Raw genomic sequence first — 27,700 nt, forward strand, 5'->3', positions numbered from 1 at the left:
TACAATGCTAAAGTTTATAGAGAATCAGAATGATGTACATTTTGTTTATTATATTCATTACAGTCTGTTTGGGGTGGGAAATATAAGACCATACAGCTCTGGGAAAAACTTAAAAATTACGAGTTTCTTTGATTTTACCAAATTCAAAACCTCTGGAATATAATCAAGAGGAAGATGGGTGACCACAAGCCATCAAACCAAACTGAACTGCTTGAATTTTTGCATCAGGAGTAAAGGCATAAAGTTATCCAAAAGCAGTGTGTAAAACTGGTGGAGGAGAACATGCCTAGCATCAAATGCATGAAAACTGTGATTAAAAACCAGGGTTATTCCACCAAATACTCTTAAATATTTAAGAATATGAACTTGTTTTCTTTGCATTCTTTGAGATCTAAAAGCTCTGCTTTTTTGTTGTTATTTCAGCCATTTCTCATTTTCAAACAAATGCTCTAAATGACAATATTTCTATTTGGAATTTAAAGAAAACCAACAATGATCATTTTACCCAAACATATACCTATATATACCAAAGTCTGAGAAACGTTTTCTAGAGATGTTAGTAGCAGCAGTGACATGAGGAAATGGCATAATTGTACTGCACGTGTAGTATAAATCAGGTTTCAGGTAAGTTACAAATCGGGTAGAGATAGTAAAAGCTAGTACTTCAACAATAAAGGTGTTTATTAATTCAGTTGTCCTCGGCTGCATAAAACAACCTGCTCAAATGTTACAAAACTGTAAATGGCCATTTAAAAATAATAACTGAAAATACATTTAAATTACATACATAACTACACGGTTTCTAATCATCTATATAAAATGATCTTTAACTGATGTTTTAGCTTGACTTAGCTTAGCTTACATTTAGTCTTTACTGTTAAAACTGTTGGACTGTATTTTGGTGCTTCAGATGAAATAAAAAAGTCCAGTACTTATGAAATAAACATTTGTGGATTTTGAAGCCCAGTTTCAGAGGTGTAAACACTCATGCTGTAACGTTAAATAACATAATATCTGTGATATACACTGCTCAAAAAAATAAAGGGAACACTCAAATAACACATCCTAGATCTGAATGAATTAAATATTCTCATTGAATACTTTGTTCTGTACAAAGTTGAATGTGCTGACAACAAAATCACACAAAAATCATCAATGGAAATCAAATTTATTAACCAATGGAGGCCTGGATTTGGAGCCACACACAAAATTAAAGTGAAAAAACACACTACAGGCTGATCCAACTTTAATGTAATGTCCTTAAAACAAGTCAAAATGAGGCTCAGTATTGTGTGTGGCCTCCACGTGCCTGTATGACCTCCCTACAACGCCTGGGCATGCTCCTGATGAGGTGGCGGATGGTCTCCTGAGGGACCTCCTCCCAGACCTGGACTAAAGCATCCGCCAACTCCTGGACAGTCTGTGGTGCAACGTGACGTTGGTGGATGGAGCGAGACATGATGTCCCAGATGTGCTCAATCGGATTCAGGTCTGGGGAACGGGCGGGCCAGTCCATAGCTTCAATGCCTTCATCTTGCAGGAACTGCTGACACACTCCAGCCACATGAGGTCTAGCATTGTCCTGCATTAGGAGGAACCCAGGGCCAACCGCACCAGCATATGGTCTCACAAGGGGTCTGAGGATCTCATCTCGGTACCAAAGGCAGTCAGGCTACCTCTGGTGAGCACATGGAGGGCTGTGCGGCCCTCCAAAGAAATGCCACCCCACACCATTACTGACCCACTGCCAAACCGGTCATGCTGAAGGATGTTGCAGGCAGCAGACCGCTCTCCACGGCGTCTCCAGACTCTGTCACGTCTGTCATGTGCTCAGTGTGAACCTGCTTTCATCTGTGAAGAGCACAAGGCGCCAGTGGCGAATTTGCCAATCCTGGTGTTCTCTGGCAAATGCCAAGCGTCCTGCACGGTGTTGGGCTGTGAGCACAACCCCCATCTGTGGACGTCGGGCCCTCATACCATCCTCATGGAGTCGGTTTTTAACCGTTTGTGCAGACACATGCACATTTGTGGCCTGCTGGAGGTCATTTTGCAGGGCTCTGGCAGTGCTCCTCCTGTTCCTTCTTGCACAAAGGCGGAGGTAGCGGTCCTGCTGCTGGGTTGTTGCCCTCCTACGGCCTCCTCCACGTCTCCTGGTGTACTGGCCTGTCTCCTGGTAGCGCCTCCAGCCTCTGGACACTACGCTGACAGACACAGCAAACCTTCTTGCCACAGCTCGCATTGATGTGCCATCCTGGATGAGCTGCACTACCTGAGCCACTTGTGTGGGTTGTAGAGTCCGTCTCATGCTACCACGAGTGTGAAAGCACCACCAACATTCAAAACTGACCAAAACATCAGCCAGACAGCATAGGTTCTGAGAAGTGGTCTGTGGTCCCCACCTGCAGAACCACTCCTTTATTGAGTGTGTCTTGCTAATTGCCAATAATTTCCACCTGTTGTCTATTCCATTTGCACAACAGCAGGTGAAATTGATTGTCAATCAGTGTTGCTTCCTAAGTGGACAGTTTAATTTCACAGAAGTTTGATTACTTGGAGTTATATTGTGTTATTTGAGTGTTCCCTTTATTTTTTTGAGCAGTGTATTTAAGTAACATTAGAAGGCTGGGTTCAGTAGAAATAGCATTTTTAGCTCATTTTAGTCTGCTTATATTTATCAGTGCTGTTTACAGAAGATAATAATCCACAGTAGAGTCACTGGTCTTCTCGCTCAGCTCCTCTGGAGACGCTGTTTTCCTTCTATTTTTCCAGTTTAAAGACTTTGTTTGTTTCTACTACTTTCTCTGCTACTGGACGATACGCGCTTTCATTGTTGCCAGGTCCAACAAATATATCCAGTCTGAATTCAGTCTAAAACCTGCCCTTCAGAAGCTTAAACTAGCCCAAAATATATGTCTGTCACACGTTTAAAGCAAATGTCAAAACAACTATGAGTGTACGACTTAGTGTTTTGTTTATATTATCAGTGTTGCTATTTATCTTTGTCATTAATAATATTGTAACATTAGTGTTTTATTAGTTATTTTATAAAAAGTTTTATATCCGTGTCAAGAGCATTTAATAGTTACACAATTAGCAAAAAAAAAAATTTTACTTACTTACTCTTTCTGTTCTTACCCCTCCTGTCTTCTCTCCTCTTTAACATTTTTTTTATCGATGTGTGATGTCTGGTTACGTTGTGATTTTTTGTTGGGGTTTTTTTGTGCCTTTTTTTTTTTTTTTTTTTTTTTTTTGTGGCGGCCCCTGTAATTTATAAAAGTAGCCCAAAAACGTACCCCGCCACCCCAGAATTTTCACCCACGACTGGATTTTCAAACAAGCTCAATTTGGAGGAGAAAACGAGAACCTGGCAACTCTGGGCACTTTAATAAAACCACGTGACTCTCAATCACTGACAGATTCTCTGGCTCTCTACTGAGGGCTGACTTGACTGGTTGGTGAGCTGCTGCTGGAGAGTTTAAAAGGTCTATAACTGGAGTTTAAACGCTCCTAAAATTACTACTAAAATGTAAAACATTCGTTCTGTGTTGAGGAAATTAGTATAGTTTTCATTATAAAAATTCTTACACAAATTCGTACAATTGCTTCATATGAACCCATTCCTTTTTTACTGACTCAAGAGCGCCCTCTTGTGGTCAAACAAACTTGAAAGAGACCATCAAGTGTGTATTCTTCTTTCTAGAAATTCTTTTGTTAATATTTGGACAAATATAACATACTAGTGCATGTCAAAAAAAAATGAATATCGTTGAAAATGTACTTTATTTCAGTAATTCAGTTAAAAATGTGAAACTCATATTATATAGATGTTTTACAGACAGAGTGATCTATTTTAAGCATTTCTTTCCTTTATTGTTGATTATTGCTTACAGCAATAAAAACCCAAAAATCAGCATCTTAGAAGATGTAAATATTAAAGAGGGAAGAATGAAGTGCTGTAAGATTTTGTGGGAAAACACTGCACTGACTTTAGACTTGATAATTAGACTTGATAATTGGTGGATCAACACCAGCAGATGATATGTCTCTCCAGACCAAAACTAAAACAAACAAAAAAAAATCACAATGAAAAAATAAATGAAAAAAAAAAGAAAAGAAAAGAAATAAGCAAGTAAAAGTCTAAAAGCTAATTATGTTACTATTAATTTTTTTAACTGGGATATAAAACTGTTATAAAAGAACTAATAAAAACAATATTATTTATGGCTTTAAGAATAAATAGCAATACTGATAATCCCTTATAAACAAAATACTAAGTCGTACACTCATAGTTGTTTTGCCATTTACTTCAAACGTGTGGCAGATATATTTTGGGCTAGTTTTAGCTTCTGAATGGCGGGTTTTAGACTGACTTTGAGCTGGATTGGACCTGGCAACCCTGTCCAGGTTGGTGGAAAAGCGCTAACAAAAACTAGGGATCCGAAATACGCATTATTGCTTATAGAGTTCAGAATATCTCATTTTACCTTTCTTTCTCCTCCACAAACAAGCACTTAATCGCGTACAACCCAAATATAGCATCAGCAGCTGCTGCAGCACACCTGAACAGGTTTTTAAAGACTGAAACCAGCTGATTAAACAAGTGGAATCAGGTGAGCTCCTGCTGGCTAATCATGAAATATTGCAGCCACAATCGCTTTTTGTGAATAACAATGGACAACATGCTTAGTTTACTTATGGGATATGTCGTACAATGTTTAGCATGCTCTTATAATACAGAAGGAAAACATTATAACAAAGCTAATATAGTTTTTAGTTTGATTTAGAAGTAACATACTAAAACAGCTTAACTGAGAAATTTCTCCTTTCAGAAAATACATATTTTCCTTTGTTCTGTCTACTTAATCTGGAGCTGGAGATCCTCATCAGTCTTGTCAAAAAGAAAACACTGATAAGTAACTATAGCAGTGCTGGGTAGTTATTAAAGTGTTTATTAGCTAGGCAACTACTTTGAACAGTTCAATTTTGCTGATTTTGTTCAATTACTCCATAGGAACTTATTCAAGTTTGGACTCACTCGAGAGCGCCCTCTGATGGTCAAACAAACCTGCAATAGATTCTTAAATGGATTTTCTCCTCTATAGAATTTATTTGGTAGAAATCCGAAAGTTTATAAACTAAACTGAAAATTAAAGAAACACACGAGTTCTTGTTTCTTGTTTATAAATTTAGAACAAAGTACGGTTCATGAAAACGTGGGCGGACCACAGACTGTATAGAGAGGAGAATACCCACTTTTAAATGTGTTCCCATGTGTTCCAGGGTTGTGAGACACTCCGGATAGAATCCCGAGATTTTTAGGTATGTATATCAAGTAAAAGTAAGTAAATATTTTATTTTACTTTCCAAAATTAAATAAATATCCAACAAGCAGTTAGACAATATTTAATTTGTTTTTTTTTTTTTTTTAGCTCTTTAGCTCCATTAATCTCAGAACTTATTGAGGAATCACTCGCTGACTCTTTCTAGCGGTATGCAGTGATTTTCTGATACAAATGATAGGAAGTGGGCCGGCTCTCATTAAACTGGTATAATGATTTATTAATTGGGTGTCTAAATTAAACAATACTGGTCTAGATAATATTTACGTGGTTTAGGTACTTCGTCCAGGGCCCCTCTTCTAAATAAATGGGGGTGAATGGAGCTAAACTTAAAAAAAGTAAAGAAAATCATGAAAAGCATGTTTAAAAGGCGTATAGCTTAAGGTAAAAAAAAAACTATTAAAACTATTTTTGCAATACTGAAACCTTTTATTTGTTTTCCCTTTTTAATATTTGGAAAATTATAGTAGAGCAAAATCATGTAATAATGTAAAATGTATATGGATGATCGGATAAAATGAATGAGGTTGACAGAGCTTAAACAATACAATAACAGAAAGTGTGTGAAAAAATATAAAAAATAATTTAAAAATATATTATTAGTATTATTATTATTATTATTATTATTATTATTATTATTATTATTATTATGGAAAAGCCAACTTACTGTTCGTCATAATCTTCTTCCTATAATTTCAAGCATAAAATGTTATCTCCAGCCACATATTTTAATGTAGAAACACTGAGTTTGATTAGGTTGATTGTGCTTTTTGGAACGATATATCATACAGATATATCATACATTTTTAGGCTTGTTATTGTTATTATTATTATTAGTAGTAGTAGTAGTAGTAGTAGTAGTAGTAGTAGTAGTAGTAGTAGTAGTATTAAAAAAATAAATAAAAGAAAACATTGAGACCTTCATAATAATATAATAAATTCAGATTGTTATATTTAAAAAATCTTTGTTTTGATTTATTAAACGTTCAGTGCTCTCTAGAGATTCAGCTAAAGCTCCCGGATGTGTCCCTACCCTAGCACACTCGTTAGTCAGCGAGTGCGCAGGCCTGGGCTGTGCGTATTGAGACGCGTCCGGAGTGTGAGCTGTGTTGTGATCGCTGACTTCACTGTGTTAAAGCGCGGTTTTGGCGGAGTGACTTTACAGGCCTGTTCTCAGAACTTTACACTGAGTGAAGCGCCGGTTCGCTCCGTGTTTAACAGTGTTTATTAACCCGCGCTGTAAGAATGACTCAGCGGCCGGTCGCTGTGGTCTGAGCCATGATCCTTGAGTGCAGATCCAGCTTCAGTAGGTCGAGAGTATAAAGTTAGAGGGGCGTTTATTTTGATCTAGCTAAAGGTCACGTGGAAAGGTTTTGCTGATCACCTGTAGGATGATTAATGCACTGAAGAGTGTAAGACACTTGGCCACTTCAACAGTGAAGCACACAGGTGAGAGAAACGGCCCATATTTAATATTAAAACAAATACTTTTCTGTAGGTGGTGGCATTTATTGCATACTTACATACTGTAGTCCTGTACCTGTTTTACTGAATACTTTATTATGAACCTCCTTTCACCCTGTTCTTCATTGATCAGGACCCCACAGGATAGACCACCACATTTATTGGGTGGTGGGTCATTCATTCTCAGCTCTGCAGGGAGTATCACTGGCTTGGTAGTGGTGATTAGTGTGTTTGTGTGCTTAGTATGAGATTAGACAGTGCAGCAGTGCTGCTGGAGTTTTTAAACACACTCACACTCAGACACCTTTCCTGCTCCTGCTCTCCTCGTCCTCCTCCTTTCTTACTCCTTTCCTACTCCTTTTTTACTCCTCCTTTCCTACTCTTTCTTTTCTTCTCCTTTCCTACTCTTCCTCTCTTCCTGTTCCTTTCCTACTCCACCTCTCCTCTTCATCCTCCTGTTCTTCTCCTTCTTTCCCACTCCTCCTCTCTTCCTTTCCACCTTTCCAGCTCTTCCTCTTCTCCTTTTCCACTTTTTTCCTACTCCTCCTCAATTTCTTTTCCTACTCCTCCTCTCCTCCTCTTACTTTCCTTTACTTTCAGCCCCTTTCTTACTACTTCTCTCCTTCTCCCCTTTCCTATTCCTCCTCCAGTCATTGGATGCTTGCTTTCAGCTCACCTTATACTGCCCAGCCAATCACAGCAGCTACAAACAGTCAGCAAAATTATGGCCGTCCTTTTACTGTGTACCTTCTCATTCTAACTTTTTCTTTAGTTCCATATTTAATATATTTTCTGCATTGTAGATAAATATTAAAGACATGACAAACAATTAAAACAATAAATTGTGAAGCCTACATTGATTTACTACATTTATTGATTATTTTAACCCAAAAATATGATCATCATCAATAAAACAAGGAAAACAGGAAGCTCTGACTGATTGCTGGCATTACTTTACTGCATTTGGCAACAATTTGAATACGTTTTTATCAAAAAGTATTTTTCCTCTTTTTGATTTTTCATGTTCAGAGAAGCCTTCAGTGCTCCTGGCCTGAGAACTGACCTTGGTCAGTACATAGTTTCAAAAATATTATGTCTTTTTAGTTTTAAAAAAAAAATGTTTGGGACATGCACCCCTGATAAAAAATGTGTTACTTTTAGATCTTAAACAGTGGTGGAAATTTGCACATTCTGTAATCATGAAGTTCCTGAGTTGAAACAGTGTATAGTTTTATAATGATACAAATGAACAGTGATCCGATTGTCCGGATAGTATATAAAGCAGAAAACTGGGTGAGTGTGGATTTTACCCGAGAACGTTCTTCATAAAAAGATTGTTCCCTTTTTTTTTTTATAACGCCAGGATTTTACTTTTTTATTTTTTGCTAAAACATGTCGCTCTTTTTAACTTCGTCAGTGTCCGAGTTCCGTATGCCTGTGCCATGGGGAGAGATGAGGGGGCGAATTTGGGGACCAGATCACGGGCGACCAATACTGTGCATTCATGGATGGTCGGACAACAGTGGATCCTTCAACACCCTGATTCCTCTACTGCCCAATGGTATATTATCTCTATCATATCACTTCTATGATGATTTACATTTGTTCGTTTTATTAGTTAATGTGTCCTATTTTTATTTTATTTTTGACAAACTATCAAAGAATTCATACTTTTTCATACAAAAGTTTTTTTATTTATTTATGTGTTTGCATGTTTTTTCTAATTATATTAACCACATGCAGTTATTGTAATGATTACAGGTGTAGTCTGTTTAGACATTGGGTCTTGCCAAAAGAAAGCTTCCCATGCTGCCTTATTAAAAAAAGACTCTAAGAGGAAGCTTTTGGGAAGTGTACCTCTTGGTGAAAGATCAGACTTGCCTTGCGAGTTTTAAACCTACCTTTTCTGTGGAGCGACACACCATCCTCAATTGAACCATACCAGTGTGCAGGGTCTACAGGCCCCGCTGCAACATTTGTGGGTAAATGTGTGGGTAAACTCTTGAAATGTCTTAAATTAATATCCTGGCAATTAAGGTCTTAAATTGTCATACATTTACTGTAACTTTTCTGTAGGTATTAAATGTTCAGACAGTGTGCATTTAATGCTGGTGAGAAAGCACATGCTAACTTTAGCAGTAAGTTAGCTAACGTTACGAGAAAAGGAACTAAGGTTAATGGAGAGCTAGCTAATGTTAGCAGTGAGCTAGCTAACACACTAACGTCAGCAGTGAGTTATCTAGCTACATTACTGGGGAGAGAACTAAGGATAGCAGAGTGCTAGCTACCATAGTACCATTAGTAGCGAGCTAGCTAACATGCTAACAAACATTCAACATTTTCCTTAGTACAGTTTTCCCTAAATAACTTATACTTTTACTCTATTCTTATCATTACAGTCACATGTATTGTTTTTTTTTCGTACCAACAATCTCTCCGGGGTGTTTTACTTATCTGTTTATGTAAGTCTCTCTCTCTCTCTCTCTCTCTCTCTCTCTCTCTCTCTCTCTCTCTCTCTCTCTCTCTCTCTCTCTTGACCTCTCTTGACCTCTCTCGATCTCTCAGATTGGAGGTGTTTGGCCATAGATCTTCCTGGTCATGGCTTTTCTTCACATAGGCCTCCTGGAGTTTTCTACAGCTTCCCTTATTATATTGCAGACCTGAGACGAGTTGTTGAAGGTTTGAGTCCTAATGTCTATCACAAGTTATAAAAAAATAGCTCCTAATGCGTGCATTTTAGCTTTATTTAAGGACAATATAACAGCTTGTAAATGCCCATGGTACCTTTTTATAATATAATATTTTATATATAATATAGTGTTTCTGTGTGCAGCTCTTCAGTGGAAGCGTTTCTCCATAATCGGACACAGTATGGGTAAGCTGACAATAACACTTTTTTTTTCTGTTCTGTTAAAGATGTACTAAATTATGCTTTTGTATTTTTGCCTAGACAGAGTATGACCACGCAATATAAAAAGTGGGTATTAATACAAAGCTGCTCAATATCAAATATACATTACTATATAAACTACAAAATAGAACACATTTTCATTGTTCGGGGTAACAGGAAAAAATATTTAGTTGGTATGCTGATTTTTATATTGTAACAATTTTTCAATAAAAATAAATAATTAATGGGCTCGTCAGATGCAGTGAGCTGGAACAATTAACAAAATGTATTAATTATTTAGATTGCTGATTTATATGTTTAACTATTGATATAATATTATATGCATACATACATCAAGTGTGATTTAATTTATAAGTATTGTAATCAGAATCCAGTAATTTGTATTAAAAGCAGACACCTGCTGGAACTCTTTGTCTAATTCAGACAGTAACCGTCTGTTTAAAACTGTTTACGTTTACTACGCATGCATAGCACAACTCGGGTAGCAAAACTGCAAAGTAGTAGCGGTAGTGACGTGAGGAAATGACGTAATTTTACTGCAAACACGTAGTACAAATCAGGTTTCCGGATCAAATCGGGTACTGACAAGGAGAAAAAAACTTTCATTTTGGCCACCTTAACCCTTTCTTATAATTGGATTTACCTTCGTGATTGTAGGTTAAGGGTCAGTGAGCTTACCAAACTAATTTTGTGTTCCAATAATTAGTGAACAAAGTATTTAAATCAATAAAACAAGGGTGCCCAAATTTATGCAACTGCCTAATTTTATTTAAATAATTATTGCACACTTTCTGTAAATCCTATAAACTTGATTTTACTTTTTAAATATCACTGTGTTTGTCTGCTATATGATATATTTAACAGAAATTATTGATACAATCAATTATTTATAAAGGAAAGTCCTGAAAGTTATCAGTGGTGCCCAAACTTTTCCATTCCACTGTAGTACAACAGTATTGTCTAATATAATATATACATTTTTTAAACCTGCCTACTTTCTACTTGGCTGCAATGAAATCTCTGGTATGTGGGTGAAAGGTTGCTGTCAGGATGACTGTAACTCCTGTAACTGCTTCTCTTATCAGTGTAATGAGTAGTCCGTTTGAGTCAATGGCCAAAGCTTTACTGTTTTTTTTTTTCTGGTTTACTGACTCTAACACTGTGGTTATGTATTTGTTTTCTCTACAGGTGGAAACATAGCTGGATTGGTAAGACCTTTGCACGTGTTTGTAATAGCTGTACAATGAATACTGTGATCATTGTGTCTCTCTGTTTACTGTTTTGGTTACAGTTCAGTGCGATGTATCCGGAGATGGTGGATGCTGTGGTGCTCCTGGACTCTTATGGGTTTCTTCCAGCGGACGTGGTACTTCTACAACATTACTGAATAACACAAATATTACATAATATAATACAGCCCTGAAAAAAAATAAGAGACCGCTTAAAAATGATGAATTTCTTTACTTTAACCTAATTGAAAACCTCTGGAATATAATCAAGAGGAAGATGGATGATCACAAGCCATCAAACCAAACTGAACTGCTTGATTTTTTTGCACCAGGAGTAAAGACATAAAGTTACCCAACAGCAGTGTGTAAGACTGGTGGAGGAGAACATGCCAAGATACATGAAAACTTTGATTAAAAACCAGGGTTATTCTCTTACCCATCGTCAACTGCTATCCATCGCAGAAAAATCAGGGTTATTCCACCAAATATTGATTTCTGAACTCTTAAAAGGTTAAGAATATGAACTTTGCATTATTTGAGGTCTAAAACCTATGTTTTGTTTGTTATTTTAGTTATTTCTCATTTTCTGCAAATAAATGCTCTAAATGACCATATTTTTATTTGGAATTTGAGAGAAATGTGGTCCATAGTTTATAGAATAAAACAACAATTTTCATTTTACTCAAACATAAACCTATAAATAGCAAAATCAGAGAAACTGATTCAGAAACTAAAGTGGTCTCTTTTTTTTTTCAAAGCTGTATTTATTCTGATCAAGCATAACATTTACTACCTCCTTGTTTCTACACACATTGTTATTTTGTAGCTCCACTGATTATAAAGGAGCACCTTGTAGTTTTATAATTACAGACTGTAGTCCTGACCTGTATCTGTAAATCCCTGCCGCCAGTAATACAGAACACTGTGGTAATGTTATGACATGGTAGGACTGTATGAAGGAAAGAAAAAAGGCTAGTCTGATCTGCGTGATTATGTCCAGCACATAGACTGTATATAGCTGGACAGAGCATCGTCTCTCAAAAGTGAAGCCACCACAGGTCAGGCGCCCCCTGCTGTTCGGCTGCAGAAAGCTGTGTAACTCCACCCAGCCCCATAGGTTTCAATGGCAAAACAGACAACTTTCAATCGCGTTTTTTTCTAATATACTGTAATTCTACCTCCTTTATTTAAATGCAACAGCTAGTGTAACCTCTGCTTATATTGTCAAATTTTTATATCCCCACAGAATTTGTTTTTTAAAAACGTTATTCAGCTCTATTCAAAAAAGGTGTGGTTATTGTAAAAGGGCTGGTTATGGGTGGGACCAATAACAGAGCGTCAGCTCCGCTCTGCCCCGCTCTGCAGCCTGTGACTGCGAGGCAGCCCTCAGGGGCGGGGTTATTCTAATGAGTAGGTTGCTATCCACAGTCTTTCTCCCTCCTCTGGGCTCTACTGCGCAGAATCGGGTATCAGGATCGACAACATGGCGGAAGATTTTGGCTTCATTTTCATTGAATGAATCAGAACGGAGACACGGCGTCCATCTTTTTTTACAGTCTCTGGTCCAGCATAAGCCCAGTTGGCAAGATTAGAGATTATGCACCTAAAAGCACAACAGAGCTGTGGGAGGTTTTCCGACAGCATGACTCAACATCCTTCCATATGTGGAACCGATGCCCCTTTTAGCTGTTGCACTTTGTCAGCCTAGAGGGCAAAGCTACACCTGTGCATTACATACACATTCCTGTCCCATGACTTGTGCAATGTCAGCGTATATATGTGCCAAAAAAATGCAACTTAAACTTTAACAAAAGGTAACAAAAAGTTGCAATTTTTTGGCCTTTTTTTTCTTCTTCAAAACATTGACCCTTTGGCCTCATATGAAGCCTCTGCCCATACCATCTAGTGGACATGTGACAACATTACACTCAATTGATTGAAAACAACATGGCTGGAATCCCAGTCAAATGTTTCTACAGCCAGTCCAGACAGAAACGTGGGCCAGGAAAAAAATTCTCATCCAATAAATGTTATGTTCGAAACTAGTCAATTTGCTTACTGTAGAAAGCTAAAATAATTGTCATTCTGATCCCAAACTGTAAGGATCATTTTTAAATGTCAAAATAAACTACTTTCCCCATATATATATTTTTTTGTCTTTCTGTCAGAGACCATTTACAATTTTTTTTTTTTTTTTTTCATACGTGTTCGGTCCTACTAATCCCAAATAGATAGAAATAAGAAAAGGTCTGTGTCTCAAGAGGTTAAGAGCATTTCAAGCTTCTTGGTAATTTTTACATTTCATGTATGTGTTCATTTTTGTTCCTTATCCAACGTTTTCTGTTTACAGAAAAAGATGAACACCAACCTGAGGAAAGGTATGGATGAACTGCTCGAGTATGAAAAGAAGATGGATGACAGGAGAGAAAGGATCTACGCGTATGAGTCGGCCAAAGAGAGGTTAACTGAAATAATTAATTAATTTACATAATGATTACTTTTTATCATGTAGTTGAATCATGGGACCAGTTCATTCTCTCTTTATTTACAGTATGTATTGGTTTATTATTTTTTATTTTTTTTAACTCTTCCAGGCTGAAGGCTGCAAATCCCACTCTCTCAGATCAGTCTGTTCAGATCCTTTTGGAACGAGGAGTTCGGCAGGTGGACAGTGGTGAGCAGTTTTTCATTCTTGAGTAGGGATATAAGAGAATAAAAATTTAGATGTAAAGTGCTGTGTTCAAACCTCTGACCACTAGACGGCAGTGTTGTACTCTGTTGTTTGATCTCACTGTTCTTATTGTATGAAACAGATTTTGGACATATGTTTTCATGCTATTTTGACATTTTATTTAAGCTATTGTAATATATTATTATCTTGCTTACAGTATTACTGTATATCATGTTGAATTGTAACAAGAGCTCTTTTACTGATTGTTACTGATATTATTAGGCATTAATAACATGGGGAGAAATGCTTATTTTGAATAGGAAAACAAACAATTTTTCAATAAACTTTTAAAAATTCCAAATCAAGGCAAATATGCTTGTAACAATTCTGTGTAACAAATATTTGTTGTGGTTGAGAATGCATAATGCACTGCCATAGACTGTGTGTAGCTGGACAGAGCATCGTCTCTCAAAAGTGAAGCCACCACAGGTCGGGCGCCCCCTGCTGTTTGGTTGCAGAAAGCTGTGTAACTCCACCCATCCCCATAGGTTTCAATGGCAAAACAAACAACTTTCAATCACGTTTTTTCGAATATACTGTAATTCTACCTCCATTATTTAAATGTAACATTTAGTGTAACCTCTGCTTATATTGTCATTTTTATATCCCCACAGAATTCATTTTTTAAAACGTTATTCAGCTCTATTAAAAAAAGATGGGGTTATTGTAAAAGAACTGGTAATTGGTGGAACCAATAACACAGTCAGCTCTGCTCTGCAGCCTGTGACCTCGAGGCAGCCCTCAGGGGCGGGGTTATTTAAATGAGTAGGCGGTCTCTCCACAGTTTTTCTCCCTCCTCTGGTCTCTACTGCGCAGACTCGGGTTTCAGGATCGCCAACATGGCGGAAGATTTTGGCTTTATTTTCATTGAATGAATGGGAACGGCGACACGGCGTCCATCTTTTTTTACAGTCTCTGTGCACGGCTTTTTAAAAATGAGCTCCTGATCTTATTTAAGGATGAAGACTGCTGCCAGGTAGAAATGAATGTAGGCAAGTGGCATTGCTGTCTAATGTTCCTCAGAGCTTTTATTATTTATTATTTTTTTTTAGGGGTGGTGTTCACCAGAGACATCAGAATCAACTTAGTAAGTAATGTTCTTTTAAAGATTTTCTGTCTATTTTAGTAAAGTACACCCTTGATCTAAATCACTGTTTGGTTACTCTATTATAAGGTTATAAGGCGCATTATGTGACACTAGTAAACTAGTAAACAAGTGCTGCATGTTAATCTGCACAAATTTTTCTCCTGAAAACTGTATTTCGGGTGAGTAAAGCGTTCCATTTATTTATAGTAGGCTTAGATTTTCAGATAAAGCTAAAGCATTAGCATTAGCCAGTAAACGCTACACTTGAGGAACCCCGTGTGTTCCGGTAAGCTGAACTAAAACTCCTGTATAATGCTGTACTTCAGCAGAGTGGCTTTACTGCTCCTTAATACCTGACTGGTAAAATTCATACATAATTTGCGCAGAATATAAGGGGAAATTAAATAATTTTAAGTGCACCTTATAATGCAAAAAATGCTGTACTTTATCTTCCCTTTCGTATAGCTATATTTTACAGAGTAATTCCTGATATATCTTTCATGAAATATTGTGTTAAATATCCAGTGATGCATCTTGTAGTGTGCAATTATTAATTATTTGTTTCTATGTTCAGACTAATATTGCAAGGATGGACTTGGACCAGAGTCTTCGACTGCAGGAACAGATACAAGCTAAAGTGCTAGTGATGCGGTGAGTTCTGCTTACAAATGTAACGTACAGTTGCTTTGTCTAAATCTTGCAGAATACTTTTAGCTAAAAGACAGTATGCAGCAACTAATGCACTGCTTAAAAACAAGATTTGTGATGTTTCTAAAATGCAGAAATTGTTGCTAAGCTCCTTTAAAATGATTGATTCCTAATGTCCAGATAAGAAAACAATAAGACCACTTTGTGTAAGTTATCACCAGGTTATTGCCATGGTTCACAGAACTCTAAATATGATTCATATCGTGATTCTAGTAGTTCTTCATATACTGTGATTATGTATAGTTTTTTTCGCATTATAAGGTGCACCATTTTATAAGGTGCACTATCAATAAACGTCAATTTTCTGGTCTATTTTCATACATGAGGAGCTCCAGATTATGTATTCCGATAATATTAGCTAGTGGTTTGTTCCACATAGCTTGTCTTAGCACAGAGAGAGCTAGAAAATTAAAGGAGTGTAAATTTACCCTATAGTGCAAAAAATACGGGAAGTAGAACCATATACATTTTTAACAAATGATCAAATCAGAAAAGCGGAGACAGGTGTGTTTTAGATGGTCAATAGGTACTAACTATTGTGATTCTTCCACCATTTTTTTTCAGTTCTGCCAGTTACTTGCATTTACATATTTCTACCACAGAGTGCATCAAATCCCCAGACTTTTGACGTCCTGCTTTAAGGAGGTTAACTCATTAGGGAACTCAAATGGGGTCATGGACCAGTATAATAATATCTCAGCCTAAATAAATGCATATAAATGCAAATAAATGCCTCTTTATGTTCATTACAGGGCAACCGAAGGTTTGACAATTACCTTTCCCCAACCTGAAGAATTTATGGTAGCCATAGAAAAGGGCTGGGAGGATAAAAATGTGAGTTTAACACACACACACACACACACACACACACACACACGCATGCACACACAGCCACGTACACACATTCTGACATTTATGCATTGTTCTGGAGCACATTACACTCTTCATTTCACTACCGAGTGCCTGAAGTTCTCAAATCACGGTGCACACCTTACTATATTCCTCATTATATCCAGCACATCATTCAGGTACATTACATCTACGGATGAACCAAATATTTGGCAAGCAAAAATAATTAACCAAAATGGCAAAAGTGCACTTTAAGTCATGCTGTAGGACGTTTGGATTTTTTTTTTAGCAGTGTCTTCAGGCCTACACTTTACTCATGTGGTTTGCAGTCTGCTTTTCCCTGTGTGAATTTCCCTCACATACACTATAACTGAAATAGCACTGCTGAAGTAAATTTATGACTAGAATAGCATTGCATTATAGGACTAAAATTAGTAAAAATAAAAATATATAAATATAAAAATAGTACTGCTTAAGTCGATTTGTGATTATAGTGTAACTAATTATTTTCATTATTTTAAGTGAAATTGCACTGCTAAGGTAGCTAAATGTGTGATGAAAATAACACTGCTAAAGTAAATTCTCGATTAGAAGTGCACTGCTCAGGGAAATTTTATTGGGCTTTGTAGGTGTATTTTATGGGATATTAAGGTTAGTTTTTCAATAAATATTTTGTAATTCTTTAAAGATGTTCATGAAGAAAAGTGTCAAAATAAGTGAATAAATGATTGAAAACCTGCAAAAACTATATGCAATATTACATTTGTGTTACACCCTATTGCACTTCACTGAAAGAGGCTGGTCCTCAAATTGATTTCCTGCAGTTTTCTAAGTGTTTTATCTCCCTCTGCCTCAGAACTCCATTGTGGTAGTTGAAGGAGACCATCATGTCCACTTGAACAACCCGTCAGTCGTGGCACCACTCATCACAGAATTCCTGCAGTCTGTGGCACCAGAACACATGTCCAATCAAGCTGCCAAACTATGAAAAACCTCTCCACACACACACACACACACACACACACACACACACACAGAGTACTTCCATATTCACAACCATGCACCCTCAGTTTGAACACAATAACAGTGCTCATTCTTTTCTGTTGATTCAAGTCTAAGTGCCATACATGTGTATGAAAATGAACAAAGTTTGGATTATTTACTATTTAAACGCTGTACATGGGGGTCTTATAGAGACCCCAGCACTGACAGATTTACACAGATCAAGATCATCTTAGCGTTGAACAGATTGTGTTTGGGCCCAATCAATCTTATATCTATAATATACAGCTCTAGAAACAAACCTTTTGATTTTGCTATTTATAGATACATGTTTGAGTAAAATGAACATTGTTGTTTCATTCTATAAACTATAAAAATATTGCCATTTAAATTATTTATTTGCAGAAAGTGAGAAATGGCTGAAATGCCAAAAAATATGCAGAGCTTTCAGACCTCAAATAATGCAAAGAAAACAAAACAAGTTCAAGTTCAGAAATCAATATTTGTTGGAATAACCCTGTTTTTTTAATCATAGTTTTCATGCATCTTGGCATGTCCCCCTCCACCAGTCTTATACACTGCTTTTGAATAACTTTATGCCTTTATTCCTGGTGCAAAAATTAAATCAGTTCAGTTTGGTTTGATGGCTTGTGATCATCCATCTTCCTCTTGATTATATTCCAGAGGTTTTCAATTTGGTAAAATCAAAGAAACTCATAGTTTTTAAGTTATTTGTTCCAGAGCTGTACACACTTAGCATTTTAGCAATTTCTTCTCTAGTGCTGAGTGATATGACTTCAAATCTATATTATGACCTAGAATAGTGTTTGTGCTGCTTTAAACTACATCTCAGAAATATTCCCTGTTAGAACAGGGATTGTCAACTTGCCTGCAGAAGAATAGCTATGACCTCCTCATAGAAACAGAGAATTTGTAGACCACAAACAAATTGTAGGGAGAAAACAGCTCTGTACTTGCTTGAAACAAATGTTTCAGTTTTTAAGCTTACATTACAAATGTATCAATTAGCTGTTGTAGTGGGATGCACAACAAATAATGAAAACAAAAAAATAAAATAAAGTTATTGATCAGATCCACTTTGATTAAAAAATGTCAAATTACCAACACAAACCTTAATACCTGGCTAACATTTTAAATATCATGGTAAATTGTCTATTAAATCTGTAAAAGGTTCATTTAGTTCTGTGGTTTCATGTTTTCATGTCTGTGAATTATTGCAGGGTTCTTATAACGATTAATGAACAATTATTTTAATGAATGACAGGATGAGTCATGTTTTATTGAGACAGTACACAAACTGCAATGTGGAAAATTATGGTAATTAAAGGTTCTGAATGAAACTTTACAAAATTTTTACATAAATATTTAGATCCATTTATTTAAATAACGTGTCGCCGCATAGTTGTTTGTACAAACACTATGTAAAGAGTCGATCTTTCATCATGATTGAACACACAATTACAAATATTGAGGATTGTTAACCTTCCCTTTAAAGTATTTTTAGTACATTTTATATAGAGTATTTTTTTTTCTTTGGTAGTGGGGTTGGGGCTTTTGCCATGTCTGCAGTCCTGCCTGGATAAGGTAATTAATAAATAAATAAAAAAAATTGTTAAAGACTTTTAGTACTCTCCATGAATTCCCTGTCTATCCTGCCATCTTGGGATAACTTTGCTTAGATTTCCAAATTTTCACTAAGGTTAGGTGCAGCAGCATTAGCATAAGCAGCTAACCGCTAGTGCTAGCCGCAGTTAGTGACTAATGTCACCTGACAGTGCTACACTGGAGAACCCCCGAAGTTTCTGGAAAGCTAGGGCAATATTAGGGTGCTTTAACCCAGTAAACATGCAGGCTACATTCCAATATACTAGCCAGTGTTAGCAGCAGCCTACAGGCTGTTAATACTTACCTCTGAATGGTGAAAGAGCTAGCACTTAGCGCTTTTAGAGGGTAATGCTGCTAATGCTGCTCCAGCAGTGCTAGCCAGTGTTAGCAGCAGCCTACAGGCTGATAATACTTACCTCTGAATGGTGAAAGAGCTAGCACTTAGCGCTTTTATCGGCTAATGCTAATACTGCTGGAGAACTAAACTGAAACTTCTGTATATAATAATGCTGTACTTCAGCAGAGTGGCTTTACTGCTTCTTAATAGCTGACTGGTAAAATCCATACATAAGGCACACTGCTGATTAAAGGATTTTAAGTGTGCAAAATGTGTTGTTAAATTATGTTAAAATATGTTAAATTAATTAAGTAATTAAATTAAAGAGCTCACCTTTAATTCAGTGTGGTCAGTAATCATGTGACAGCCATATGAACTTACTTAATACTAATATAATACTACATACTGTAAATAATCATCACAATTACATCAGCTTAACCCTCTCATGAGTGTTGTAACAGCAGACAGTCTAATAGGCCAGTCCCAATTGTCACACTTGTGGTCATGTAGTCATGTAGTGTGTCAGCAGAATCCTATTACCCACAATTCCCTTTTAATAGCAACTTTCACCAGGTTTTAACACTTAATCCTGTTGCTCTTGATGTTACCTGTCCGCTGAGCACAGTGCCCCTTTGGCACCACTGGAAACTAGGAAATTCTGTTGAGCTGTTTGACTGGAAGTGATTAATTTTAGCCTTCAAAAAGATCTAGACACTGTTTTGTCCTTGATTTGTCCATTTTATTCATGCCTTTGAATATGTCAGAGGGCATCCTATCAGCATGCAGGTAATTTACATACTAGTGTATCAGTCTTAAAAGCACGGTAACAAAACTAACTTACTTCAGGAGACTAAAAAATGTTGGAGTCATGTAAAAGTGTTTTTTTTTACTTGTATAAATGTCATTGGAGTAAATACTTCATCTGATCAACTAAAAAATTTAAAAGGTTTTATGGTTCATGTTTATAACTTAGTTGTGGTTCTCTATTTTGTGTGGCTTCATTTGTATCAATGGATTTTAGGTGTTCTTTAATAAAAATAAAAAAGTAACAGGCATAAACTGTTGTGGGCTTTTTTTATTTATTTATTTTCTTTTATTTTTTTTTATCATTTTTACCAATTTTTTTCTCCCTCACCGAAGCAATTCTCTGACCAACATTCTACTGGCATTGGTGAGTGGAGAGAGAGCACCATCTACCCAGAGAGAGCAAGGCAAATTGTGCTCTCTCGCACTCCGGCTGCTGATGGCGAAGCAGTATGACCAGAGATTTAAACTTACAATAATACATTTTTTTTATACTTATTTTTAATTTTGATCCTATTTTCTCCCCAGTTTACAAAGCCAATTACCCAACCCACTCATTACAACTCCCCCTAATACTAGTGGTGTCCCAACACCAGGAGGGTTAAGACTAACACATGGCTCCTCTGATACATGTGAAGGCAGCCACCACGTCTTTTCCAACTGTTGCTGATGCAGCATCACAGCGTACTCAAAGGAAAGCACAGCAACTAGGTTCCGATACATCAGCTCACAGACGCCTTGTAATGATCGACATCACCCTTTGGAGTAATTTGGGGAGAGCACACAGCCAATTGTGCTCTCTCAGGGCTCCGGCAGCTGATGGCAAGCTACATGAACAGGATTCGAACCGGCGATCTTCTGATCATAGTGGCAGCACTGGACCATACAGAGTCCAGAATCACAATTTTAACATCAACTTAAGACTAACCGGATTTGTTTCTCAAAATAAAACTGTTTGTTGAGATGACTGTTCACACTGTTGTTTGCATCTGTGATCAGTTTGGATTTTCATTTCTGGCCATCACAAACATATTAGGCCATAGGCGTAGGAACCGGGGGGGATGGGTGGGACATGTCCCACCCAATATTAGAAACAGGTGGATTTGTCCCCCCCAAAAATGATATCAGTTCGCTCAGGTCAGCTGTACTATTAATGAGGAGACAGACCGGACCAATCACGGAGCCGGTTCAGGTATTAAGTCACGCCTCTCAGTAGAAACAGCCAATCAGTTTGCTGGTTTTGCGGCGCGCGGAGCAGAGGCAGTTTGCTGTTGGGGAAGCCCCGCCCCCTCGCTGTGAGATTTAGCAGCGGGATCGGGACGCAGCAGCTTCAGCTGATTTTAAAACAGATCTGGATATACGGAGATTTTTCTAAAAGAAAGGTAACGGTAGGCTAACCACGCAAACTGTGATGATATGTTTCTGATAGCTGGTTAAAAATACACGTCTCTGAATCAGCACACAGTTTAAACCCACTGTGATTAATAAACTGCAGCTGTGTTAGTGAGTTAGCTTATCTTTGGAATTAGCTAGATTGGGAGTCAGGGTTAAAGGAAAAAAATAAAATATATATGTAATGTTTCCCTGTACCTGATCAGCTAATCACTTTAATTTTCAAACTGTTTATTCATTTAGGATTACAGGACTTACTGTGAGCTATAATGAACGAAAATTGATTTAACTAACTAGTTATCAAGCTGGATGTAGATGATCGCCAGAATTTCGTACAGTACTTTAACCCTTTCATGCATAGAGGTCACTACAGTGTACAGCTGTTTAAAATAGTTTTTTCTTTAAATATGCTTGCAATTTTGGGCACTGCTGCATATAGTCCACTGTAGTGGAAGCTATTGCATCATCCTATACAAAAAAATCCCATTGGTTGGTCATTGTAATGGGAAAAAGAAGTCAATGAAATCAAGATGGCCGGCAGACAGGGAAAACCACCAAACACCTTGGCTATTTTTGTTTCTACCTTTTATAAAATTATATCACTGCAGGTAAAAAAATATATAATTACATCAAGTAACATCTAAGGTGACATATTATGTAAAGATTTTCGAAATTTTGATTTTATATTTGAGGGAATTGTAGATTAATCATCTGTCCACTTAATTGTACATCATGCATCATTAGCTATTTTTCAACTTTAATGCAATGTCAATTACTTCCAGTGTTGTTTTTAAAATAATTCATATTGTTTAATGTTTTGGCTGTAAATCAACTTCTTTAATTGAGGAATGTCTGCCAGTACAGACAGTTGCAAGCAGAGAAGTAGGGTCAAGCAGTGATAGTGAAGGTGAGTCTGGAAATGTTACTGAGGGAGTTGAGGCTGAGGAACGGAGATGAAGGAGATGAGGCTGTTGAAACTAAGGGCACCCCAATATCCAGTATGCCCCTGGAAACCACTGGCCCCAGCTCAAGAAAGTATAAAATGCCAGCACACGAAGAACCAAGTACATCTGCAAGCAGTGTCTTGTAGCTTTGTGCCCTGTATGCTTTGGCAACCATCATAGAAAATAGTCTCAGAAATTAGCAACAAGCATGATTTGACAGGAAATATGATACATGCTATAAAATACTATAAGAGAATATGCTCACTTAACAGTTCAGAGACTTGACAAGAATACAGTATGATAATACCAGTCACAATCAAGATTCTATAAGGTTCTACGGTTCAGAGACATTTTCTTGCGTCACAATATCCTCCTCAGTTCCACTATTCCAACAGAATACCATATTACAACTGTATAACTGAATTACATTTGTGTTTTTTTTACAACAAAAAATGCATGAAGTACACTTGAGTGGACAGATAAATATTTCTTTATCGAATAAAGATAGAATATATATTTTTTTCAAACCTTGTTTTACATCCCTAAGGATGTATAAAAACACTTAGAAAAAAAATCCTGACTGAGTTTATTATAATTCATGCATGAGAGGGTTAAGTTGGTAGTTTAAAGCAGTTACTTAACCCCGATCACTGCCCTAAACTAGTGTTTTCCACCTGATCAGCTAATAAACAGTCATTTACTGAGTTTACCTGTTAAAATCCTTTAGCCCCCTATGGAGCCTAAATTAATCATGTATATCCACCAGAGGAAGCTCTAGAATATGCAGAACAGTTTTAATATGCAGTAGAATATATAAGAACTGGGTTGAGAAACACTGCTGTAACGTGACTTCTGTTCATTTGTATTTCACAGTAAGACCACATATCCTGACGTTTATAAAAGTCTCTATGAAACGTAAAGTTACATTCTTTTACATAAAAGGACACCATCTTAAGAAGAGCTCTCAGTAGAAAAAAATAAAAGTGCAGGAGAAAATGTAAATATACAACAGAATTGACATGCCAATACATAATAATAATAATAATAATAACAATAATAATAATCTGTTATATTATTTTAAATATTAGGTGATAACTCAGACATTGCTTGCATAATTTTTCTAACAATTAGCTGTAATGTGGAGTAACATGTTTAGGTTGTAAAATCACCTTATAATAATAATTTACTTTTAATTAAAAGTAATTTCCACAAATGTTGTTCTAGGAAACTATTGGGTGGGCTTGGGTTCATATTGGCAAATGTGTCCCCCCCAATATCAAGCCCGCTCCTACGCCCTTGTATTAGGCTTTTGCTTTGGTTTGCTTTCGTACATGAAAGCAGAAAAATTGAAGGTAAATGTGGTTTGGATGCACTTTGCAAAAACATTCTGTGGTTTTCATGTGGCTTCAATCAATCTGGATACAATCTAGATGTGATGTGAATTGAAATTGGGCTGGCATTTGTAGTGTTAGGGCCCAGAATCCTCGATCAAGTATTTTTTTTTTTATTTTTTTTTTCTTCCCAAAATCGTGTGGGTGGGTAAGTGAGCGCTCCAGGGGAAACATCTACATTTGTCCCTCTGCTCGTATCTAGGTCAAGGCAGATCCGTTACATCGTTTACAGGCCTGATCTGATGCACTTACTGAGAGGAAATTGAGTGTAATTGTGTGTACGTAGAAGCTGCTGTACTGTGTATTGTATTACTGATGGTGCAGTGCATGCCTGTGGCTACTCAGTCTGAAGATGGGAAGTGAGAAAGTATCTTTAGCTTGTTGTGTTGATGAGCAGTACACTATTTTAAAGTGTGTCGTGTCTGTATGACTGTATGTTTGAGTGTGGGTGTTTTAATTGTGTGTCATGATTCAGTAACTAGAGAGAAAAAAAGAAGAGAGTATTTATGAGCCTGGGATTCAGCCTGCAGACTGTGGGTGAGAAAAGGGAAATCATCATTCTGCTTTTCATTAGTCATTATTATTAAAGCAGTAGTTTGGCCAGATTCACATTTTAAATCAAGTCAAATCAAGTAGTTTTATTGTCAGTACTGCATATGTAAAGGAAATATAGAGGATTGAGATCGCCAGTTCGAATCCTGCTTATATAGCTTGCCATAGGCTACCGGAGCCCTGAGAACTGAACTCTGCAATGTTGCATCAGCAGCAGTTTGAAAAGAGACGGTGGCTGACTTCAAACGTATCGGAGGAGGCATGTGCTACTCTTCACCCTCCTGGTGTTGTGGCACCTCCAGTGATGAGGGATATACAGCTAATTAGCAGCTAATGGGTGGGACAATTGGCCTAGCTAAATTGGGAGGAAAATGTGGAAAAACTAGAAAAGAAAAAAGGTTTGAATATACAGCTTTGGAAAAAATTAAGAGACCACTTCAGTTTCTGAATCAGTTTCTCTGATTTTGCTATTTATAGGTATATGTTTAAGTAAAATCAACATTGTTGTTTTATTCTATAAACTACAGACAACATTTCTCCCAAATTCCATATATAAATGGTCATTTAGGGCATTTATTTGCAGAAAATGAGAAATGGCTGAAATAAAAAAGATGCAGAGCTTTCAGACCTAAAATACTGCAAAGAAAACAAGGTCATATTCATAAAGTTTTTAAAGTTTAGAAACCAGTATTTGGTTTCTTATCACAGTTTTTATGCATCTTGGCATGTTTTTCTCCACCAGTCTTTCCCACTCCTTTTGGATAACTTTATCCCACTCCTGGTGCACAAATTCAAGCAGTTCAGTTTGGTTTGATGGCTTGTAAAATAAACTGTAAAATAAAATAAATGCCAGGCACAGCCTATGTAAAATAAAATCCTCTGCACATTTTTGTGCTTATTAATAATAATAATCAGTTTTTTAGAATGACTCAGTGAGAAATTATGCAAAATGGACTTTTCTTTGGCTGAGCCACCACTTCAGTGCCTGTCTGACACTGACATGATCTGCAGTCCATCACTGCGTCACTGCAGAGAAGGAGGGAATGACAAGGATCTAGAAAAAAAAAATCTGTTGCATAAGTCTCACACTCCCCCTGCCTGCTTTCGTCACAGCCCGAGCTGTTACCATAGTTACAACCCCCCTTTCTAGAATGAGGTTGGCACAGCCTTGACTAGGGTGTGTGTGTGTGTGTGTGGAATGACCGAATGAGATTGCAGACCCTTGTGTTCAGCAAAAAGCCTTGTATCTTTCCATTCAGCTTTACAGCTTTTACAGACTCTCTGCAGCATCAGTGCAGAGTTTCACATCATTTCAGTGTGTGTTAGACCCTGCCCAACACACACACACGACCAGTCGAGAAATACCAGAGCATCTACAGGTATGTGCAGGTGCAGGAGTGCATGCATGGGTCATATGGGGTGTAGCGTGCATGGATATGGTGGTATGCTATGGTTTAATGCATGTTTTTTCTGTGAACCATAAATCATGATTAAGGTATGGTTAGAATAAATGGTAAATCAGTCAGATAATTTATGGTCAATAAAATAAGTCATGTGTAGGTCAATGTATGGTTAACCATGGTATAAGTCATGCATTGTGGCTGTGTGGTAAATATATTGTAAAAGTAATAAAGTACTAAAGCTGATAATATACAAGCAGATGACATGTCTCTCCAAACCTTCACTGATTGTAGAAACTTCACACTAGACCTCGAGCAGTTTGGACTGTGTGTCTCTCCACTCGTCCTCCAGACTCTGCTCCCCTGATTTCCAAATGTAATGTAAATTTACTGATGATCAGTGATGGTTTGGAGAGACATGTCATCTGCTGGTGTTGATCCACTGTGTTTTATTATCAAGTCTAAAGTCAGTGCAGTTTTGTTTTCCCACAAAATCTTACAGCACTTCATGCTTCCCTCTCCAGACAACTTTTATGAAGATGCAGATTTCATTTTCCAGCAGGATTTGGGACACTGCCAAAAGTACCAATTGGTCTTATATAATATCCTAATTTTGAAATCGTCATTGTCATAATATTCTCATTTTCTTTGATTGGCTGTAATCCTTAATCATCAACAATAAAAAAAAAGAAACGCTTAAAATAGATAGAATCTATATAATATATGAGTTTCAAATTTTAAACTGAATTACTGAAATAAAGTATCCTTTTAAAGAAATATATATATTTTTAATGCACTAGTATAGTCAATGTACAGTTAAGGTGTGGTTCATACACTATACTGCCAAAATTATTCAGTTCCCTGCCCTGCATTTAGTGATGTGAGGCTTGGATAGAGCTGCTTGACTATTAAAGGACCCATTCCATGAATCTCTGTACACTCTACTTCTACACTTCTAAAGCCACATGAAGTTTGGAGATCTGTAGTAATTAACTGCAGAGAGTTGATGAGAGCATGCCAAGACACATGAAAGGGTTATTCCACCAAACACTTTTCTGAACTCTTCCTGAGTTAAAACAATAGTTCTGTTTTCTTTGAGTTATTTGAGGTCTGAAAGCGCTGCATCTTTTTCATTATTTCTCATTTTCTGTAAATAAATGCTCTAAATGACACTATTTTAATTTGGGAGAAATGTTGTCAGGAGAACTAAACAACACTGTTCATTTTGTTCATTTTGTTCATTGACCTATAAATAGTAAAATCAGGGAAACTGGTCATTTTCAAGTGGTCTTATTTTTTTAATGGGCTGAATATGTTTACTATAGGATTAAATGTCATGTACAGTTAATGGATTTAGTTGGTTCCTTTTTTTACGGGAGAAATCAGGGTAATAATCACATGTTTCTATCAATTGAACATATCACCCAATATTGAAGTATTTTAATGTTTAACACTAAAGGTTTGTATTAAGTTGTTTCAGGTATACTGTAGTGCCTAGTAACTACTGAATGAAAGTAATTTGTAAATTCACAAGACAATCAGTAGTGTGGAGAATTGGCCTCTGAAGGGTTAACTAAACTAGCATTTTTACGGTTGCCTGGCCCAAACAATAATATCTGAGGAGCTGTTTGAGGGGCAGGGGCAAAAGCATGAAAAGGGCACCTACTGCACCTACTACAAGGGGAATGCATTCTGTAGAGGGGGTGCTTGGGGCTCTGAGTGGTCCACCAAGGAGATTGCTGGTTCGAATCCTGATCATGTAACTTGCCATTGGCTACTGGAGCCCTTAGAGAGCACAATTGGCCTTGTTCTCTCTGGGTGGGTAGATGGCGCTGTCTCCTCACATCACTCCTAGGGCGTCTGTGAGCTGATGTATCGGAGTCGCTGCACTTTCCTTCGAGCGCCCTGACTGCTACGTCAGCCTCAGTTTGAAA

General features: G+C 37.1%; 1 protein-coding gene across 2 annotated transcripts; it reads left to right on the forward strand.

Moving 5' to 3' along the window:
- The first annotated feature begins 5,226 nt into the window (after positions 1–5,226).
- Positions 5,227–18,961, forward strand: serhl (serine hydrolase like). 2 transcript variants are annotated; one of them, XM_022674670.2, is made up of 12 exons: positions 5,227–5,319; positions 8,221–8,364; positions 9,369–9,482; positions 9,637–9,678; positions 10,903–10,922; positions 11,006–11,080; positions 13,294–13,403; positions 13,538–13,617; positions 14,727–14,761; positions 15,336–15,412; positions 16,222–16,303; positions 17,175–18,961. In XM_022674670.2, the coding sequence occupies exons 2-12, from the start codon at positions 8,235–8,237 to the stop codon at positions 17,304–17,306; spliced, it is 897 nt and encodes a 298-aa protein (XP_022530391.2). In that variant the 5' UTR covers positions 5,227–5,319; positions 8,221–8,234; the 3' UTR covers positions 17,307–18,961. The 2 variants fall into 2 exon arrangements, with proteins under 2 accessions (XP_022530391.2, XP_007253197.3); XM_007253135.4 differs by lacking the exon at positions 5,227–5,319 and adding an exon at positions 6,465–6,788.
- The last annotated feature ends 8,739 nt before the right edge of the window (positions 18,962–27,700 follow it).

The sequence above is a fragment of the Astyanax mexicanus genome, chromosome 21 (genome assembly GCF_023375975.1).
Source record: "Astyanax mexicanus isolate ESR-SI-001 chromosome 21, AstMex3_surface, whole genome shotgun sequence".
NCBI classification, from domain to species: Eukaryota; Metazoa; Chordata; class Actinopteri; order Characiformes; family Acestrorhamphidae; genus Astyanax; species Astyanax mexicanus.